This window comes from Chionomys nivalis, chromosome 8 (assembly GCF_950005125.1).
Source record: "Chionomys nivalis chromosome 8, mChiNiv1.1, whole genome shotgun sequence".
Lineage (NCBI taxonomy): Eukaryota > Metazoa > Chordata > Mammalia > Rodentia > Cricetidae > Chionomys > Chionomys nivalis.
Genome location: NC_080093.1, coordinates 2,268,958 through 2,291,634, shown reverse-complemented (window position 1 = coordinate 2,291,634; position 22,677 = coordinate 2,268,958). Strand labels below are relative to the sequence as shown.

At 47.6% G+C, this 22,677-nt stretch overlaps 1 protein-coding gene across 2 annotated transcripts in view; it reads right to left on the bottom strand.

Annotated features, from left to right (window-relative positions):
* Window positions 1-22,677, bottom strand: part of Hspa12a (heat shock protein family A (Hsp70) member 12A) — a 144,607-nt gene that overhangs the window by 111,294 nt on the left and 10,636 nt on the right. Inside the window, exons 1-2 of one of the 2 annotated variants that reach the window (XM_057776993.1) lie at window positions 19,100-19,126; window positions 18,877-18,964 (exon numbers count right to left, since the gene is read on the bottom strand). In XM_057776993.1, the coding sequence (XP_057632976.1) occupies window positions 18,877-18,964 (88 nt within the window). In that variant the 5' untranslated portion in view covers window positions 19,100-19,126. Of the gene's footprint in view, window positions 1-18,876; window positions 18,965-19,099; window positions 19,127-22,677 lie in introns of those variants that run through there. The other variant, XM_057776992.1, reaches the window with a different exon arrangement.

Below are 22,677 nucleotides of genomic sequence, written 5' to 3'. Positions count from 1 at the left end.
CGGACCTTGAACCAAACAGCCACTTTATTCTGCTCGGATCCCTGCCTAGCCAGATTCATTCACAACCAGGCTCTTCACCCTAGATAGTCAGGGACAGGAGATATGGCTAGCCGGCCAGATGGTCATTGTGGAAACTGAGTGAGCCCATGTCACGTTTGGGGGCCTGCTTGTCTCCTCTGGCAGTTCGGCCAAGAAACTTGTTCAAAGGCATCTTCCAGTCCTGAACATGAACTTGACTGGCTTGCCTTGACTGAACACCAGACAAGGGTCATCTCTGCCCCTCATTGCCCCCACTGCACACATACCAGAGCCAAATAGACTCAGTTTACCTCACCATCTGATTGGGCGGTCCACTGAAAACTGACTTCTGTCATTTAATTCACTGGATGGTGGCTTTGAGAATTAGCTTCAACGCTGAAAATCACATTAAGAGGCAAGAGATATGGATTCAGATGCTACCTTGCCATATCCAGCTGGGTGATAGATGTGTGCACACACACACACACACACTGTTCCTCTGCCCCTACAATGCTAGATTTACAGGGAGAGGAACGAGAGGCTCCTCACAGTGTGTGCATCAGTCTCTCAGCTTTGAGAGACACTGTTTATGCTGTCCTTTGAGTGCTGCTGAGCCCACGCCCACCCTGGCTCCGCCCCTCAATGGCCACTTGTGACCACAGGACTGCAATTTCCAGAAGGGAGCGGCATGGTGGTCTCCAGAGCTTGCCCTGGAGCAGGGTCACAGAACCAGCTTGCATTCGATTCCTTTCCTTTTGAAGACGTGGGAACTTACTAAACTGTACCACAAACACGCCAGTGAACACAAAGGGTCCCAACCATGTGGTACTTAGACTCTACCGGGAGACTCAACCATGGCACGGGAAGACTTTGCTGCTGCCGTGTGGTTTTCTCCGGGGTGTCCGTCAGGAACTCCACTTCCTGCTTCAGGCATTCCATCTCTCCTTCCTAAAGCCCAGCATGAGAAAGGATGAAATAGAAACCTGCTTCTCCCACAAACCGAAATACTAGAAAGCTGTCTTTGGGGCTGACTGGATTCCTTCTCACGAAGGGGTCCGGATTGAAGCTCCAGCTGTCCCTAGCTTCAGTGCTAGCCAAGAACACTTCCCCGGTGACAAGGTGGCCTTAGAGGGAAACAAAAGCCTTGCCACCTGCTCATCCCAGTTCTGAGAACTGATCGTCCCTAATTTCCTAGACTTGTGGGATAGGTCAGAGACTTTGCTATGTCACCAAGGCCACCCATCACAAACAAGTTCTATGTCATAGGCTCTTCTGTCTCACCCAGTACCTAGGCCCTGCTGAATCCAGGGAGAGAAGTCTTAGCTTGGCATGAAGCCCTGGCAAGCCTTTGTCGGGAACTAAGCGGCCCAGCACATTCTGCCTTTACAACAGCCTCCTGTGCACTTGGGCACACCTGGGAGCATTCCGAAACCTCTCCCTTTTCTCATTGGAATGCCAACAGATACCAAGAAATCCCGAGGTGCCTCGCGTTGTCTTCCAGATAAATTCTCTCTCGGCTGTGAAAACAGGGCACTTTCACAGCATGTCTCACTGGCGACCCTGGGTTCTCCGCGCTCCAAGCTTCCGTCACCTTACAGCTCTCTGGTCCATGCCAATGTTTCCCCCCCTTCAAATCAAGGTCCTCATCAATACCCTTTCTAAATGCAGACAGCCAAAGTGCCATCCAGAGACAGCTACCTCGGAAACGCCTCATTTTGTTTCTAACGCGCCGCCACGATTGCGGCAGGGGCTGGGCGAGACAGGAGGCAGACGGCAAAGCACACTGAGAGCGCATTTCCGAGTCTAGGACGCAACCCACCTGCAATTTGTTTTGACTCCTTCTCTCCGATGCGGAAGCACATGATTCACAGTTAAATTCAGCCAAATAAACAAGCTTCGTTTTGAGGCTCTGTAAAACCTACAATTTTAGGAAGGCTTGATGTGGCTGATACTGGATTGATTTCGACACGTCCCATTTCCGGTCTAATGCTGGGTTTCTTTGAGTAAGAACAAACGTCCTCGCGACGACTTCATTCTACCTGAATAGACTCCGTGCAAACACACAGGAAGCACGGGCATTCACAATTAATTTCCTTCCTTTTTTAAGATAAGAAAATACGGGGTGCTTTCCCTTTCAATGATTAATTTCCCACAAAGTTTACACAGTGTTCCAGGGCAAGGCGTTCGATGCTAAACAGTCAATCATTCTGCACCAAGAAAGCTCAGGTAGTGATTATTTTTTTCCTTTTTTATTATTTGTGTGTGTGTGTGTGTGTGTGTGCCTTTGTGTATGCATGTGTGTGCCTGTGCATATGTATGTGCCTGTGTGTATGTGCGTGTGTGGGCCTGTGCATGTGTGCGCGTGTGTGTACCTGTGCATGTGCGTATGTGTGTCTGTGCATGTGTGTGTACACGTGTGTGCCTGCGCGTGTGTCTGCCTGTGTTTGTGCGTGTGTGCATGCGTGTGTGTGCTGGTGCATGTGGAGACCCATGGTTGATGCTGGGATTCATCCTTGATCATTCTTCCACTTTAATCATTGAGGTGGAAGTCTCTCTATCAAATCAGAGCTCACCATATGGCTAGTTTACTAGCTTGCTCTAGAGATTTAATCTTTGCTTTGTGATGTTTGGCTTACAGGGAGGTTGCCAAACCTACCTGCCCAGTGTGTACATGAATTCTGAAGATTCGAACTCTCAGCTCTCACCAATTGGCTTTACCTGCTGAGCCACTGCCCCGGGGCATCCATTTTAACCAATATCTTTGGAGATGTGGATGCCTCCTGGGTGTTAAAGCCCTGTCCTAAGCTCAGGGAGAGCTGGAGAGTGCGAATCCCTAGCACCCAACACCCATACTCAGAAGTCAACAGCCTACCTGACCCAGACCTGACCCCAGCTGGGGAGGGCTCTGAAGGCTGCAACCACCACAAAATAAATTGCATCAAGAAAGGTTTATTTAAAAGAATTACATCTAGAAAAAAAAGCTAATTTCTCACAAAAGAATCTAGTATGTATTAAGTTTAAAAGATTTGTGGACAATTTCACAAGATTGTGACAAAATATTATACCACTATTCACCATAACAGCGATGGGGGACTGCAGCCCAGCAGAGCTCTTACCCAGCACACAGGAAGCCCTGGGCTCGGTTCTTGGAACCCCAGTACCACAAGAAGCAAACAAATAGACAAAAAATGTAATGAGACTGAATGAAAAGCAAAATATTAGTGGTGAAAATAAAGGTGAGTACAGAAACCAATAAAAACCAAATAAGGTTTAGTTACTTCTACTGTGGCAAGTGAATCTGCTGGTTTTAACCTCAACTGTGGTTGTATAAAAGCTTCTGGGGTAAAAGGAACAATGAATTAATTTTTATTTTTTTCTATATTACAAAGTGTGCAATTTCTGGTTCTGATGGTTCTTTTCAGCAACCTCTATAGATACCTCAAAATGAAAAGGCATGTACATGTGTGTTTGTGTGTGTATATATATATATATGTATGTATGTATATGTACACACATATATATAGTGTGTGTGCATATATTTGTGTATATATATAGTGTGTGTGTGTATGTGGTATATGTGGTGTGTGTGTGTGTATTCAGGATGGTAATTCTGGCATTCAGGTCATTGAGCTGGGAAGATTAAGAGTTAGAGGCCAGCCTGGGCTACATAGTAAGATGTTGCCTCAAAAGAAAGAAATCAGCTTTTGTCTTTCTGTTCAAAGGACGATACAGAACAACTTTTCTTTTTTTGCCATCTCAAACCCAAGTCCAGCTGCCACCATTCTTCCTCACCATCCGACCCCGGCAGCTCAGAGCTGTGCGCCTGAAGTGTGCCAGAGGCAAAGCCACCATCACACCCGCTCTGACCCTAGACTGGCCTGGCATGTCTGTGTCCAGAGCACACCCATGATGGCCGGAAGGGTCAGAGCACGACAGTACAACTGGACGGTTCAGGAACCGGGCCCGTGCAGAGGAGGGCTTAGTTCTGCTGGGCATCTCTGAGGCAAGAATTTTGGCTATTAAAAAGTTATTAAATTTTGGCTGTTAAATTTATGAAAGTCCCCTTGAGAGGTTGGATGTTGGTAACATACTGTGCAAGCATTAGGGACCCCTGTTTGATCCCTAGCACCCATAAAAAGCTGGGCGTGCAATCATGAGTGCCTTCAACCCCAGCACTAGAGAGCTTGAGATAGGAGGATTCCTAGGGCTCCCTGGTCAGCCAGTTTATCCAAATCCGTGAGCTCTGGGTTCAGGGAGAGACCCTGCCTCAAAACCAAGGTAGAGAGCCACGGACAAAGACGCCTACTGCTGACCTGTGGTCTCTGGTTGCACATTAAGGGAGAAGGCCTGCTGTCACACTTCTCTGGTGCCCTATGACTTAAGGGGTTGGACCTTGGGAAAGCAAAACTTGGGGCAATGCATCTGCCCCATGCTTCCAGACGGGGCTAGAGACTTTCATCATGGTCCCAGGGTTCCAGAAGCTCCACTTCGGTCTCACCAGCCTCATTTCCCCCAATCCCCCACTCCCTCAGGCTACAATAAGATCCCCGCCCCCCAGAGGCGTCGGGCACAGCTGTGGGAAGAAACATTCTGTGTGTTCCTATGCAACAAAATTGAGAGTGTGTGTGTGTAGGTGTTCTGTGTTTTTACAAACTCCCCTCCTTGGTTGTTATGAGATTAAAACAATTTTCTCCCTCAGTAAATGCTTCCCTTCCAAACCACTGGAGGCACATAATTCGCGGCCCATTTTCAACTCCCATTTTCTTGGGGACAGGAGGAAATGGCAATTGAGAGTCCTGTTTCCTCCGAAGAGGCCGTTGCTGGCATGGAACAAGCATCCGGCAAGAGGAGGTAGCGTTTCCATGACAGCTCTGATCAATGTTTCATTTACTCTGAACTTCAGCAACGATAGGTGAGCATCGTTGGTCCTTCAGAAGGCACAGATAGTGTGTTTTGCGGTAAATCACTCTTTTATCCTCAGTAAATTTAGCAGGTGCTTTCATTAAAATTGCAGGGAAGTTTAAGTGAGTTCTATACCTATTTCAAAACTGTAGTTGAGGATTTTTCTTTTGTAACCCCTGGATTGTTTCTACTGCTGAGAAACCTAAACATTTTAACTATGCAGCCCATTTTCTTTTCCTTCACAATGATGAGAAACTCATGCCCACCTGAGAACACAGAAACACTACTTAAAGCTGATTTCAAAGAAGAAAGTACATAAAAGAGAGAATAACAAAGCTGGCCTGCCTGACACAGAGTGGGGAGATAGCAAGTCATGTTCGTCCTTGAAAGATAATATATATATATATAGATGCATACATACAAAAATCAAATTCACCTGTCAGTGATCAGCAATGCCAGTCCGCCACCAAGCTACTGAAAAAGCACTCCTGCTGACAGCCAACAGTCCCATTGACGCGAGTGTTTACATAATTACACAGGAAACAGTGCGGTCCTTCTGATTTAATGCGTGTTTTAACAAGCCCTTCAGCCACAGTGTGGGTTTCTATAATCAAATCAAGCCCTTTCAATTAAAACACAATTAGAAAAGGTGTCATGGTGTTACTGCTACACACTTTACTGTGTGGAGGGTTTAAGGAGTGCTCGGCTGCAAGTCCGCACTAACTCGGGGTGCCTGAGTGTAAACATCTCAAGGGAACCCCTGGGAGGGCATCTGAGCTGTGCACTTTGAGTCCCCAGGGACAGATGTGAACCATCACAGGTCATCTCTGTGATCCACTGATGACAGAAGATGGAAACCAAGCGTGATCCAGGGGGCTCGGAGACACCCACGGCTTGGATTTGGAATGCAAGTGCCCCCAAATGCGGCAAGGACCAGAAGTGTGGGCACAGAGCAGCCCGAGGGTCCACCTTGCTGTGGTGCTACAGCACAGTGCGTTCTAGGGAAATAGACTATTTCAGACATCTTTGAGCTTCATCTTAAAAATGTAAGACAAGCCCCCACAGACTATACTTGATTTTGCCAAAGGCTATGATGTTTATCCGTTTGTGAAATAAAGAAAAAAGCACACTACAGCATAGACGCTCCCCAGGGAAGGATCCTTACAGTAACTGTGCAAAGAGGCTCGGCTCGCAGCCTGGCTCGGACACAGAGGGCTGCCTCCCAGATTTACACTTCAGCCTCCAGTGTCACAGGCAGTCGGTCGCAGTCAGTCGGTGGGGCCGAAAAGGTGTTTAACAGCAGCCCCTGGGACCTGTTGATGCCGCCGCACTCAGAAAAGGGTATCTGTAGATATGATTACATCAGGGAATGTGAGAGGAGACCACCCTGGGGTACCGGACTTTTCCTTGTCCAGTGACAAGTGTCTGCATGAAGGACACATCCAGGCAGAAGGACATGCCTCAGGAACCGGCAGGGAAGTGTGTGGGGATGGATGGAGCAGAGGAGAAACTCATAAACACCTTGATCTTGGACTTCACCAGTAGGCTCCTTTAAATCCTGGCTGTAGGGCTTGGGGGTGTCTCCAAGGGCATTCTAGGACCCTGGGAGGGCTCCTCAACCTGTAGGGTCTTTAGCCCTCCAGCTAACTCCACCCTATCCTATACCACCTCTCACTTTGGGGAACAATCCACTCAAAGAAAGTCTCCTCTTGTTAGCAGAGTTGAGGGAGCCTGTGTTATCCCGCCAAGAGCCAGGTTACTACGGTTACTGAAGCAATGAAACTGCTTCATAGCACACTGCATCTATTTTGCAGCCTGATTTATTCTACCTCCGCATTTGATCCACTTAACAGCACATTCCTGGTACTTCATCCACATCTGTCAGTGGATCACTCCCATTTCCTCACGATATAAGGATGGTGAGTGTGGCCACCACAGGGCCAGGTCTTGAAGTAAGGATCCCAGAGGTGGCATATCTTTCTAGAATGTTTTGCTGCAAGTGTGGAGGGATCTTGGATCACAGTGTATCCTTTAACTTCCCTTCCAGGCTCTTTCCTAGATACAGCTTTAAGCAGAAGTATGGCCAATCTCTGAACTTCTGGGTTCCAGGGCTCTACTTCCCTGCTGGGGCAGACACCACTTATCCCCAACCCTAAAATTGACATTCTTCCTAACTGAGTCCGGATCTGACAGCACAGCCCTCTGGGAAGTCAGATGATAGAATTCACCACGCTGCACCTTATGAAGCTGAACTTAAAAACCCAATGGACACTTTGTCCACACGTGCTGACCAGGCTGTTACTGGAGGTGTCACCAGCACAGACCGCCACTGCAACTGTTCTCATCATAACGCCCCAGCACGCACACTCTAGCTCTGGATTCAGTCATGCTCGGACCCAACACCAGGTCTTGTTTATCTTTGGTCAACTTTTTTGAAGTTTGACCGCTTCTGAAAACAGCCTTTTGAGACTAAGATGATTGAATGGAGTCCAGTGAAGAGAGCAGTCCATCACCTGGTACAGAAGAAACGTCAGATGGATGTTAGCACGGCCGCTGCTGACTATGAAGATGGCTCCCATGGGCTCATATGTCTGAATGCTTGGTCCTCTATGGAACTGTTTGGGAGGGATTAGGAGGTGTGGCCTTGTTGGAACAGGTGTGTCACTGGGGATGGGTTTCAAAAGCCCAGACAGGCCCAATGTTTCTCTCTCTGTTTGCAATTTGCAGAACAGATGTGAGCTCTCGGGTACTTTTCCAGCACCATGCCTTCCGGCCTGCCTCCAGGATGATCACAGACTAACCAAGTCTAACCAAGTGCCCAATATAATGTTTCATTGTATAAGTTGTGTTGGTCATGGCGTCTCCTCACAATAGAACAGTAACTAAGGGAGCAAGCAGGAAGTCACCTGGGATTCTAGGGGGCAGAGGGTTCACCACGGTTGACTGGTGTTTGCTCTCTGGCGCCTCAGCAGGCCTGGCCCTGCTACCGCGTCAGCTCTGAAGAAGCTTCACCCCTAAAAGAAGGCCATTGTTAGAGAGCTGCTCCCTCTTGGGTTCAACAGAATCAGAAAAGCAATGGACAGACCGGAACTGCAGAGAGTGAGGAGACAACCATATCCAGCTTACATGGTTTCACTCTTAAAGTGCAAAGGGTTGGTAGTGGGAAGAGACATAGGAAAGAACACATCCAGGTTTGTGGAAGGCTGTGTGGAGCACAGACGTGGGGAAGAGCTGAGGCCTGCCAAGGGAAAGGTGAAGAAGCAGACCCAGGCTGCTCTCAACTAATCACGCACCACTCCCCCACCCCCACCCCACGGACTGGCAGTACAGGTGTTTCTTCTTGTCTCCCTTGGGTCTGGACCCCAAACCTGTCGAAAGAGAGCCTGTGTTGATGGTGTTCTCCAATGGTTCTCAAAGAAGGCCCCCAGGACAGAAGCAGCAAAATGGCCCAGAAACACAAACTTTCTGCCTCTCTCCAGATATCTGGCAGAAACTTTGTAGTGGGGGTCACCAGTCTGGACAGGCAAGTCTTCTTGGTGACCCTGATGCCCACTCAGCCAAGCTTGGGCATCCTCGCAGTGACCAAAGCTCTGCTATGTGTGCCTCTTCTCCGCTTAACAGACTAGAAATCGGAGACCAGTGGTCATGAGGTCAAGGTCACTCATGTAGGCACTCAGCAAGACTGTGACGGGGTGGTGGGAATTTAACAAAATAAAATGAAAAGACAAGTAGGGTAGTGGGCTTGTCCTCGTGAGTTCACTTTCAACAAGCACGGGCACAAAGAAAACGATGACAGGATGGTATTCGTGACACCAAGGAAAGAGACGTGGGGACAAGATGGAGAGGAACTGGAAAAGAGACCCTGGGATGGAACAGTGGGGAAGAGCTTCCTGGAGCAGGTGGTGGTTCACAGGATGGCAGGTGCTGGCCTGGGAATGAGAGGAGGCACAGTGGGGCTGGGTTTTGGGTAAAGGCCTTGGTGCCTAGGATTGAAAACATTGTTAAGTAAAACAAAGGTGCCCAAAGAGAGTTTCAGTGCAAGTCAGACACAGCAGAAGAGAGGCTCGGTGGATGTGAGAACATGTCAGTAGAAAATATCGCACAGAGGGAAAAGAACATGCAGAAAGCCAGAAAAGACTGGAAGATATGCAGGGACCTATGAAAAGATCTGAAGTGTCGTGAAGTTCTGAAAAACAGAAGGAGACTGTTTCCGGGGACCTACTGTTGACCCCTCACCTTTCCCTTTATGTCATGACACAGCTTAGGCAAAAGCACTTGCTTTCATCCCAACTAAAAACCACGGCAGTGTTTTCACACTTGGCTTCGCAGTAAACTCCAGCAAATGAACTGGAGTCTCTCTGCTGGCCACACCTCCAATGCACACCAGGACCTAGGACCTAGCTGTGTCCTAGTGAAGAGTCAGAGCAGACAGCTTAGTGCCAAAAGGGAAGGACACTGCTGGGACCTTCTCAGACACTGCTGCATGAGGACATACTGAGGACCACCACAAAAGTGGTTTGCATCTTTCACCAACACCTTCTTGTTAAAATCCAATAACTCCCGTCTCCTCCGCCGAGAAGGTGACTGAGTGTAAATTTGTTATGGAAAATAGACTTGAAGGGAGGGAAGTAAGAACCATGTGATGAGAGCCAAGATGTGATTCCTGAAAACCCATCAGATGGGAGAAAATCCACAATGCTTTGTCCTACCTTTTCAGCAAACTCGGACAAACCTTAGAAGCCCCTTTGCACATGCCCCTCATTCTGTATCTATGTAGGTAATTTATATAGTCACGCACATGCATGCACATGTGTAAGTGTGTGTGTAGTTTATATACATGTTTGTGCAGGTGTACGTACACAAGTTCTAGAAGACATCAAGTGTTGTCATCTGTCATTCTTCACCTTATTACCTTGAAATAGGTAATTTTCACCAGGTTAGGATAGCAGCCAACAAGCCCCAGCAATCCCCAACATCACTGGTGTAAGAGTTTCACATAGTCATGCCTGTCCCCCCCCTCCCCCCGCTCCCTGCCCCAGGTCCTAGGGACCTAAACTCAAGTCCTCTTGTTTGCACAGCGAGAATTCTCATCCACTGATCGCCTCCTCTGCTCCTGTAGTTAGCAGATGAATCTAAGGCCACGACTGTAAGTTTGCCCGTACCCAGGATGCTGTGGTTTGGGGTCGGGTGGTTATATCTGTTTGAGAAAGAGTGCTGTGGAATAATCCTTCTGAACACTGTGTGAATATGTCACTTTGGTTGGTTTAATAAACAAGCCGACTGGACAACAGCTGAGCAGGATGAAATTAGGCGGGAAAGCCAAACTGAGATTGATGGGATGAGGAAGGGCAGAGTCAGAGAAGTCGCCAGCCAGCCAGAGAACAAGCCACACACACAAAATGAGATAGAAGTAAAAGCCACGAGTCTCGAGGCAGTGCATGGATTAATAGAAATGGGTTAGGTTGTAAGAGGTAGTGAGTAACAAGCCTGAGCTATTGGTTGGGCATCTGCAATTTATATTAAGTCTCTGAGTCAACTGTTTGGGAAGCAGCTGCCGGTAATTTGGGAGCAGATGGTCAGGACAGGAAAACTCCATTTACAATAGAGTCTCATGATGCAGTTCAGTGTGTAACCCAGGCTGGCCTCAATATTTCCACCCTCTTGCTCCAGCCTTTTGAGTACTGCGATTAGACGCATGTGCCACCATACCTGCCTAATGAGCTTTTGATTAGCATCGTTTCTTTTCAGTCACTCAGCATCAGCTACGCCAACTCAGAATAAGGTAAACCTAGTCTGGTTTAGTGGATTTCCTCTGCCATGAGTCAAATTGACAAGAATAAATACATAGAATTGTGGAAGAGAACCGGGTGATTGGTGCCTTCTTTAGCAAGTTATGTGGATTGTCCAAGATAGTGCGGTGGATCGAGCCTCCCCACTCTCCTTTGGAATATTCCTACTCCCACCTAAACTGCCAGTTACAAATTCTCCTTTCAACTGTATTCTGCTGGTTGCTTGGCACGTTGTGTGTGTATGCTGGGGGTGGGGGGGCATTCAAAAGTACACATCTAATTGATGCTACGTTGGCATGGATCCTGTTTTCTCTGATGGGGGAACCAATCCCCAAGCTGTGTGAAAACAGTTCTGGTCAGCAAGGCTGAAACCATCCAGTTACATAACTAAAGCAGAGTTGAAGTCTGCCATGCTGTCTTTTCCTTTCTCCACATGTACCAATGTCTGTTCATATAATCTGGATTATTGACTCTAGACTCTACTCCACAGGTAGTCTCCTCTTCCTTTTCACAAACCAGAGTTGCTTCTCCTTAATTTTCTTTTCAATGAACCAAAGGAGAAACCCTATCAGCCATTTCCCCACTAGGGATCCAGTACTCGGATTTTCATTGTTAGTGGCTATGGCTTCTTTCCCCGCTCTTTGGAGTTTGCAGAGCTGCCCAACACAGGAGCCCTAGAGTGGTGTGTCTTCAAGGATAGCTCCGAATGAGACCTACTGCAAGCTTACTTGGAACATGGAGGGATAGTTTTTGCAAGGATTTTGGTAGACTGATTGTGTGGTTCTTAGATATGAAACTCTGTATATGGTGTCATGCTGCAATACATGCAAAATACACCTATGTGTGATCCGGTTTCCACTGACCATGGATTGGGCTTTAAGAGTTTTGGGTTTTTTTGTTTTGTTTTGTTTTATTTTGTTTTTTGATTTTGTGTTTGTTTCTTAGTTGAGTGTAGTGGTATTTTCATTCCAAGCAGCTCTCTATGAATTCAAGGACTGTCTGGTTTATATATCTATTTCCAGTCCAGTCAGAGATACATAATGACACCCAAGTGTGCACATGCATGTGTGTGTGTGTGTGTGCGAGAGAGAGAGAGAGAGAGAGAGAGAGAGAGAGAGAGGTTTCAGAACAAGGTACCTGAGTGTGCTAAGCACTCAACGCAACACAATGTTCAAGGTACTCCTGACACCTGCAGTGACCGTTTCAAAGTATCAGATGATGGTCTGCGGACCTCAGCTCCACCTAAGAAACCCAGTGACTCGTGTCTCCTCAGGACTGTCATGTCTGCCCTACAGAAGGTGCTTAGTATATGTTTGGCAAATGAAACACAGAGGCTGAAAACTTCAAGCTGACAGTCCACGGAAGAGTCGTCTGCAGGTGTCACAAATGGGCCGTCCTGGGCACAGTTACTCCTTTCTGTTCTATAAATGCTCAAGAAACAGAACCCAAGCGTCGCCCACGGAGCTGAGTGACACGCCAAAGATGGTCAGATGGGATTGCTTCTCTTCTTTAAAAGCTCACATCTTTTATTATATAAGGATACATGTATGTATGTAGGGGTGCAGTCTGATCAAATCACCCATAATCTTGCTACCAAATGATAACATAGTTAACATGGTGTTGCCTTCTGGGTTTCATTTCACACGCAAACCAATGCTTTAATTAGTTGGAGATTATGTGACTCTCTGATCATAACTCATATTAACTAGATGTGTAACTTGTGCCAGTTTATGCCAAATACCTTACAGGCATCTGAGTCGCCTACAACCCAATGAGGTAGATTTTCTCAGGACAGAGACAGGTACTGTGGGTTGAGGAAACCAAGTAACATCCTTAGGTCAGAGAGTGGTGATGGCAGAACCAGGCTTCAGTTCCAGCCACCTGACTCCAGAACCTGGTGGGGCTCCCACAGACTGCAGAATACTGCACTGAATGAGACTGCGCTCAGACGCCCACCCTAGGGAAAGCTAAGTCATGACATATCTGCCGGCCAGCTGGATGGCTGGCATCTTAGCAATGCTCTGGATTTGTCATCCGATCTTCACGGGTCACTAACGCTGGCTCCTACTTCTCACAGTCGTTGGCGACATCTTCCTCAAGGGGAAGCCTAAAGCCTCTCTTTCCTTCACACCTCACACCCATGGTCTCCTCCTACTGCTGGCAGAGACCACGCCACTCTCGCACACCTGATGCTACTGCTCTGCCACTGAGTCCAGTCTGAAGGTGACAGAGCTACCTCTTCTGTGGCACAGGTGCTGTGAGTGCCCGTACCACAGCCGCCATGCAAGGGTCGCCGACAATGCCAATGCCGGATTCGCCACTGCTGTTGCCAGGTGGGGAGAAGAAGCATGTCTTTTGTGGACTTTGCACTTGGGTCCCACTGACTTTTAGGCAAAAGGGAGCAGATCTCTCTCAGTATCTAGGGCAATTTGTTCCAGGATCCCCACAGGTACCAACATTACAGATGTTCAAGTCCCTGATATAAGAAGGAATAGTCCTTGAATAGAATCCACCAATTTGAATATCTCAAGTTACCTCTAGATTATGTACAGGATTGAATACAACACTGATGTACTGGGATGGCTTCCACACTACTGTGTTTAGGGACAATGACAAGAATGGTCAGTCTGTACATGTCAGGTATACATGCATTTATTTTCCACACCTACTTGGTTAAATCCATGAAGGTGGAATCAGAGGATTCAAAGGACCAACTGCCCTCAAGGTTACCCCTCTCTCTCTGAACCACCTCGAAATTTTTGTCAGAGAGATTACTTAGTCCCTCAACCAAACAGATCCTTGAAGAATTCAACTTATTTCCAAGTTATCTCAGCATCTTCCAGGACTGACAGGAGAAGCCACATAGGTTCCTACAGGGCTTGATGGCAAATACTTTCACCCACTGAACCATTTCACTGGCCCCGGACTCCTTGCACAAGGAGCGCCCAGTACCTTGTGCTGCATGGGTTGGCTGAGACAGAATTATTCATGTTAAAGTTTCCATGGACCGCATTGAAATCCAAGAGGCATGAGGACGCCAGTACACAATGAAAATGCGGGGCTTTGCATGCAAGGCATTATAAGAATTCCATGGGACGAAGACTGAGATCAGCTCAGTGGCAGAATGATTGCCCCAGCATGCACAAGGCCCTGAGTTCAAAAACTGTGTTTTGGGGTTGAGGAGAAGTTCACGTTGGAAACAGCACAATACTAAATCGCATGCAGAGCCTTGTATGACGGTTACACATCCAAGCTATTCCTGCAGCAAGGACGTTAAGAAAAAAATACTTCAAAAAGACATTTTTATATATAAGTAAGAATTCTGATTTCTGTGAAAGAATGCTAAATATTTGCAAGTATTTACAAACCAAAATACAAAACATCACGGAAAGATATGCCATTGTAAGGGAAGCACAGTTAACTCAGCTCTGATGACAATAGGTGGCAGTGGGGAGGGGGGAACCAGTGTGTTTTTATGCTTTCATCAGATCTCCGCACCTGGCTGGAGTTCTGTCTGTCAGAGAGAAGCACAGGAGGGGCAGCAAGTCGGACGCTGCACAGCACAGCATGGTGGGTAGTGAGGCATTGTGGGTGGATGACCACAAGAGTGGTCCCTACACCAGAGGTATCATGAGGCAAGAGACCATCAAATAGAAATAGAAGGGTCTGTTGCCATGAAACTGGCTGTCACCCAACCCTCACCAACTTTCCCAGTCCACTGTTGTCTTAGACGCTAGCGAAGCATTGGTTTGGCTAAGGTGGTCCTTCGCCCTGGGTCGTCATTAGCCTGGCCCTTCCCATACTGCACCACTGTTTTGATCTTTTCTGCTGTGACAAAACACTCTGACCAAAAGGAACCTGGGGAAAGAAATGGTTTGTTTCTTCTTATGTTATTTCTTAGTACCTCTTATCAGTCCCAGTCCATCACTGGGAAGATTCAGGGCAGAAACCCAAGCAGGCACTCGAAGCCCAAACCATGGAGGAACGCTGATTGCTGACTCCACCAAATTTACATGTGATAAGCTTTCTAAGATAGCCCAGGACTGACTGCCCAGGGAATGGTGCCACCCACAGTGCCATGAGCAGTCCTATCGTCAGGGAACAACCAAGATAACCCCCACTAGACATGCCCACAGTCAAATCTGACCTGGGTGGTCCTTCAGTTGACTCCTTCAATTCCCAGGGGACTCACGTTGGCAGCTGCCTCCCATTGAAGGGTACGACTTGGCTCACCATTAACAAACAGTTCAGGGGCTCAAACAAGGATGGAAAATGCTGGAACCGTTGGGTTTGTCTTCTCTCCACCTCAGATGACATGGAGGGGAAAGTGGGAAATGGCATGCTCCCTGAGCTGTCCCCCTCTAGTGGGCCTTCTCATCAAAACATGGCAAGATCACCGGGGCAGACAAGGGAGAGTTTGTAGGCATGTCTCAAAGAACACACGGACCAAGATGCAGGAGGTACCATTCATTCCCCAGGGCAGCGAGCTGGATGCAGAATTCAAAGTGAATGAGATCACATACCATTTTCATATGCTTCCAGGCTGCAATGGGTCCCCTCTCCCACTCCAGACTCTACAGCTAGAGGTGCATGGCATGTTGACATACATATGCATGTATGTGTACATGTTGGCATATATAACATGAATGTGTGCATATATATGAACTATGTATGTAAGTGTATACATACATATATTAAACACAGGCATAAACACAAGCAGGCAAGAAGAAAGAATATACACATGCATATGCATAAACACTTAGCATAATTCAGCTTTATTAAAGTCAACCAACAGTAAGAGTCTTTGCTGTACTTCGGTCCTTGGCTCGGCACAAGAACACACGGTTAAATGAGTGTCACCAGTTCAGAGGAACTCACCATTCAGAGAGGACACAAACTGAAAACCCAAATGCCCCTGTCAATCAGCATGGAGGCTGTTTACAAGAGGAGGTGGACTTGGCCCCTGCTAGACGGGCTCAGGTCTCGATGTCACTACTTGGAAACCATGTGATACCCAGCATGCATCATGAGCTGCGGAGCCCTTGTTATTAAGTTGGATATCTACAACAGTACCTTCTTCTTGGGGTGCCAAGCTTCCATGACATAACACTGAAAGCCTTTTATACGTCTGGGCCCCCAAAAGGCACTCAGTAAAGTGAGCTGTCATTCCCGTGTATCATTATTAATTATCATTTTTGACAAAAACATGAAATTGGAGTGGGCACAAAAGATGGAGAGGCCTGTCTAGCTTGAGGGGCCCTGCGGGAGCTCTGTGGATGCTATGTGGAGCTGAATCTTTCTAGGAACAGGCGCCTGTGAGAAGACCAAGGAGAGGAAGGGCAAGTGGTCCAGCCGAGAATCAGTTTGTTCAAAGGCCCCGGGGGTGGGGTGGGGGTGAAATATCCCATCAGGTACGGAGAACCACATACCCAGAGTAATGGTTCTAGGCCAAAGAAGAACTAGGGTTGGATCTGGAGAAGACTCTCAAGAGTTCAACGACATAATACCAGCCATCAGAGCTGCCTTTCAGAGAGTTCAAGCAAAATTAACCGAACATGACTTTCCCTTTCCAGGGTCACCATCGTGGTGACCAGAATCCCACAGATCCCATTGTTGCCATCACATGATTCTGTGCAATCAATGGTGTCCTGTTTGTTTTATCTCTGTAGCTAATCAACTAATCTGACTTAGGTTTTCTTTATCACTAATCCCTCCCCAATGATTTCAAACACCTATCCTCCTAACCACAAGGAGACTCGGCACTTACAAGATTCATACAGCAATGGCTTGCCCTCGGAGGAGGCTACTGCAATGGCAGCTTTGAGGGTCAAGACTCTCTGAAAGGGAGGTGCGTGTGGAAGGTAGAGCCCAGAAGGGGCTCAGAACTGTTCTCAGGAGCTGACCACACATCCTGAGCAGAAAGCACCAAGAGATAACAACAGCCCCAGGAACTGGAAAGGCACAAAAGGTCACCTAAGAGGAGGAGAAAGAGATTCACCATGGCACGATTGGGGTGAGGAGGAACCAGCCTAAGACAAGACCCGCAGTTAGTGGTGGAGGGCGACAAAGGTAGCTGCTGGAATAAATCCAGGACAGTTTCTTCATACTTCATTCCTGGGCGTAGCCTTCCTCTTGGTTCTCTCTACTTATGTGCCCTGAGTACCTTCTGTGCCAGGCTCCAAAGGGGCATGGCTCAGAGAGTATCCAGTCTCTGTCTCCACTTAGCAGGTTCACTAACTAGAGAAAACAGCTCGTTGCCACAGAAGAACACATAATCTCCAGTCATGAGGACTTGGGGAGGCAGGGAAAGAGTTCTGTTGCTGGTATTGAGCACCGGGTCCTTGGTGCTGAGTGTTGGCCCAGATGAGCTTCTGTGTGCCACCCTGTTTAGCCTTTGTAACCCTCCTCTGACAAAAAAAAAAAAAAAAACAAACCGAAAAAAAAAAACCCATCAGCATAGATAATCTACTTTTTGGGCCTCAATTCTCACTATTCAAAATGAGAGAAAACAGAAGTCACAGCTAGGAAGGGGAGGGCAAGCAATAGAAGCTGAAGCCCTCGAGTTGCAGACACCACCCCTCAGACACTCCTTACCTCTTCAAACCTTTGGATTTCGTCTTGGGTTTTCATCAAGCATTGATTTTTCCAGATCAGTCTCCCCCATAACATGGCACAGTTCCCAAGTGCCCATGTCTTACCCTACTGTCACGCCACAGACCCAATAATGCGCTGTTTGTGCACGTGTGTTCATGCGTTCTCACGTGTTTCTGTGTTTAATTCACACCCAGCCAGGGAGGACAGCGCAGGTGCCCTGCCTCTGCTGCGGGATCATCTCTGTGGGTGGCTGCAGTCAGGGGTACCCAGCACCAAGGACAGTAGCTTGTTTTGCTATGAAAGCACAGCAAAACAAAACAAAACAAAACAAAACAAAAAACCAAGGTTATAATATCAACCTACAAGTTCCGGGAGATTCGGAAATTATGCCGACAACAGTGCCGGCAGGCACAAAAAAAAATTTTGCAGCTTCTAAACCTTCTTAACTTTGTGCCTCAAACTGAGAAATAACTGAGCAGACATCTACTGTGTAGCAGGAACAATCCAGCACCCTGAGCCCAGGAAAAATTCCCACCCCATCTTTTTCACGGTGCTGGAGCAGTTTTATTGGTGGTGATTTTTAACCCTTGGATGACCACGTGGAGTTTTCTGAAATAAACCTCTGGTTTTGTTTTCTTCTCATTGGTGTTTACTAGGCCGGAGCAAGTTATTCTTCTTATCCTTCCCGCCGCCCCTGAGTTTTCGGGAGGGGGTGGGGAGAAAACCCAGCATCTGGGTCTGGGACCACTTGAAAAGTCTGGGCAGGGACGGCTAAGGACCTCCCAGAGATAATCCAAATGGTTGATTTGGCAAAGCCCATTCTTGACCTTGACACAAGACAAGACAGGCAAGGCCCCCTCCCCCATTCAACCAACACCTGGCTGAGTTGGAAAACATGACCGGCCCAACCTTCCTACTGGCAGCAATTGAAGCTGTCAGCTCCTGCTTGTCACCAGTTCCACTGGAAGGCCTGGGGCAGCCACAAGAGCCCTAATTAGGCAGAAATGACACTTCCACAGCTGACCTGCCCGGACCTTTGGCGGACCATTTAACATCATTAGTTAACATTTTTAAAAGTGTGAATGTAAATGAACAGCCAGTGGCTTTCAGTGGAGTTTGTCGGTGGCATCTCCCCCTCCCCGCTCACCCTTTTCTTCTCTTTTTGCATGAATAGCCCACTTGTTTTCTCCGGAATTGGAGGGAGGCATGAGGAAGGAGGGGGTAAGAAGACCATCCTCTAAGGAGACAGATAGACGTGTTAAAGCATAAACAAGCTCGGAACACCAGAAAGGCCGGCTCGTCTTGCCCGCATATGGCAGGGCATGCAGCTGATCTCCTGGGGCCACCGGCAACGCAGAACCAGGAGACAGAGAGAGCCCCACGGGGCCAGCAGATGCCAGGCTCCCCCCACATGCCATCCACAGTCCCTCTGAAACCCTCACTCTTTCAACCCCTTCCCATGGTCCAGCTGTGCCTTCTGCAAGGCCGATGTTGCTGGCGTGTGTGCCTACGTGTAAATGCGCCCGTTCCCAATGTGCCTGGTCCAATACTTACACAAGAGTTCGTTTCCTACCTGCTGTGGCTATTTCCCGCCTTGAATCGCACTTCACTTTGCTCTTTCCTTTGCACCCACAGAATCCGTACACACCAACACTCTCCATCTGCAGGAGGGGAAGAAGAGAGTTGCAGTGAACACTCTGCTTTGTTTCCTCATGGCGCCCAGGTAGCTCACTTCCACTGGCTGACAGTTTGCGTGGTGGGGATGGCAGAGGTGCTTGGCTTCTGGGGCAGGGTACCTGACACTCAGTCCCTCTGTTGTTGGCCTTGGGTGCTTAGTTCTGGGCCTCAGATGTTATCATCTGTAAGATAGAAAAAAAATGCCTCTCTGTATCAAGTGGGAAGCGAGGGAATGGAAGTACCGGGAATGCAGAGAGCTGTTGTCTGAATATGAGGAGCTGTGGATGGGTGAGCACTGCCTGAGCCAGGAACCACACCAGGTTCTCACGCTGGGCATGGCAACCAGAGCACCCCAGATCCCTTGTTGGCCTCCCCGACCCTGCTTATTATTCTCAGAAGGGGACATGGATGTAAAAACGGCTCTCAAAAAACCGTCAGTAAAGGAGTTATGGACTCCCTTCTCTGGACCCCACACAGCATGAGTGGAAGGCAGACCTCATCTACTTCCGGACTTCAGGAAGTCCCAGAACAGTTGTGGGTGTACACGGTAGATGGTAGATGCACGTGCAATAAATGTAGGGGGGACGCAAGAGTCCAGGCCCCCAGGACGTAAGGGATGTGGGTGGATGCCAGGCAAACCCTGGGCAGGAGAGCAAAAAGAAAACAGTCTTAGCTTGAGGCAGAGAGAAACTACTTAGGCTGCTCTTAGTAACATTTAGTGGAGAGGGAGGGAGGGGAACCTCCTCCTAGCCGCCAGGCATTTATTGCTTTTAAGCTAAATACCTCTGCATATTAAGCAAATAGAGAAACACCAGCTAGAAGATGCCATCCAATTGAACCACACTGAGCCTAGAAAGCTGTAGGAGGTGTAGGGTTTGACCCCTTTCCAGTCACATGCCTGGTCCCAGCCCCGCTGCTGTTTAGCATGGTGGCTTCTCTCCAGCTGTGGGGCTTATTGAAAGCCTCAAGCCCCTGCCTGGTTTGGGCACATTTTCTGCAGGTCCCTCCTACTGTGGCCACAATGGACTGCCCGTCAACAGCTCTGGGGAAGGGAGATGGGCAGCAGCTGAGGGAGCGCAGTCTTTGTCTTAAAGGGCCAGTGGCACTGTGTGGCCTTACTGTGAGCGCGGGGCCTGCAGCTATGGTTCCCACTAATGAGATGAACCCTTTTCTCCCTACTTGCTCTTTCTCTCTTTAATGATTTAACTTGATCGCTTTGGTTCTTTTCTGGTAAGGGAATTGCTCCATTGATCATATAAAGCAATTGCCTGTAAAACACTACACTGTAGCAAGCACTACTCTTCCCTGGCTGAAAATGTCACGGCAATTGGAAAGCTCTTAGCCCAGTTCAGGAATGAGGTGGCGGAAGAAAAGGGTCTTTGCGTGTAACCCCAAGTGCTCCTGTGTTACTGGAGTTTGGAGATGTGACCAATGAGGTTTAAGATGGAGAATTTCTCTCCTGTGGCCTGCCATGATTTTTGCATGAGACTCTGAGAGACTAACCAAACACATTAAGCAACAAAACCCGACCATGGTTAACCCTAAAACTAGATAGATGTCATCAGAGAAGTTATTTTCTTAACGATTTACAATATTCTTTTATTAGAATCCTGCATCCAAAGGACACCCCACAGGTGCATCATGGGGTGGGGGAGGGGACGGGACTTTCTGTGTGATAGCCCTGGTTTGGGACTGGAAGAATGAAAGCCCTGATTGTTAGGGTTTGAGGATGTTCTGACTTGTCACTTGGCGGCAGCAGTGACACACTGTGGGGCTGGGGACCACACACTTGAGGAGTTTTCATAAAAAGTTTTATTAAGTAAGTATTGCCTTGCTGGGATGCGGGAGTAATTCACCTGGGGGGAGGCTGTCGTATGCATGAACCTCCCGGGTAATAAAGAGGAAACTTGTTGGTGGTCGTTCCTTTCCTCTGACAGGTTGAAGGTCCAGGTCTGTAGATAAACAAGGGAGGAACTTGTTTCCAGTATCACTGGCTAGAAGTGCTGGTCCTGATGTGTCTTCTGGGAACAAAGTTTCAGGTGAATTGCCTTTCGCCACCAAACACTCCCTGTTCTTTTGCAGCTAAGGCAGAAGACATGCTCTTTACTGTACTTGTTCAAAAGGCAAAATACCTGAGGGCGTGCTGACAGAGTCCAGCCACCAGCTGTGAGAAGACCACTTACAAGGGGTCCAGCGAAAAGTCACTAACTGCAAAGGCGCCCCAGCTGTAGACAGACACCCTCACTATATATAAATACAGCGTATGTATGATTTGGAATTTAAAGTCTTGAGGGTTCAGATTGTAAAATCTCATGTTGTTAGAACAGACAGGACAGATTATCAATTAGGAAATTGTATGCACTACACCATATTATAACATACATATTAGAATACGTATTTCCCCTAATCTACTTATCCAAGGAGGAAAATGAAGGCGAGGGAGTGTTCTTTAAAGTTAGGCCTATTAAGGAAATGTGATCCTTGACTATGAAGAATTGGGTTGGGAGCCATTAAGAGTGAACCTTAAAGTTTATTTATATTTATATTTAAAAGGCATTTTAGAGCTGGGTGTGGCAGTGTGCACCTTAAATCCCAGCACTTAAGAGGAAAAGACAGGAGGATGGATCTCTGTGGGTTGGAGGCCAGCTTCACACGGTGAGTTCCAGCCCAGCTAGAAGGACATGGCTTGTCAGTAAAATTAATTAGATATATAATGACATGATTAATATAGAACTAGATAAAATATGCATATGCTCAGAAGCTCTGTGTGACTCTAAGACTTTGATCTCAAAAACACAGAAGACTGACCCTGTTGAGAAATAACTGAGTGACATATAGTCACACAGTTACTTCCTGCAGCTCTGCCTGTCCATCAGTGGTCTGGACGGGGAAAGTAGGTTGAAGCTAGCCCTTGAGGTCAGGAGCAGGGGAACATGAACACTTGGGGGCAGAAACCCAATCCGCATAATCAAAGAATAGAATAGAATGCAGGCTCCTGGCTGTGATCACACCGGAAGCTTGCCTGTAGGGGGCGGGAACAGACAGCCTGTGTCCTCTGTATGAACTTTAGAGTATATGCTGTGTGTGTGTATGTGTGTGTGTGTGTCTGTGTATGAGTGAGTATGTGTGTATGTATGTGAGTGTGTCTGTGGGCGTGTATGTATGTGAGTGTGTGTCTCTGTGTGTATGTGTGTGTGTATGTGAGTTTGTGTATGTGAGTGTGTGTGTGTCTGTGGGTGTGTATGTATGTGAGTGTGTGTGTCTGTATGAGTATGTATGTGTGTATGTGTGTGTGTATGTCTGTATGTGACTGTATGTATATGTGTGTGGATCTGAGTGTGTGTCTGTGTATGTGTGTGTATGTGAGTGTGTATGTGTGTGTGTTGGGGGGGTGATACAGGACAAAACAAGCCAAAGGAACTAAATGTCAAATCTGCCAGGAGCCTGCTGACATCTCTTCCGTGTCCTCTCAGCTCTGCACAAGATGCCTGAGGTTTGACAGGAATCCCAGAGTCCACACCAAGCTGCTTTACTGCTTACTCCCAATGGGGATCTTTCTGGTGTGTTTTAAACGACCTGACTCACGAGGTAGAAATTAACCTTTGGCTAAGTGCATCCGAACTTCACAGTCAGCAAACTTTGTGAAGCTGTGAGGCATGTGCCTAGAGCTAATAAATGCATTTTAAAACATCGCCTT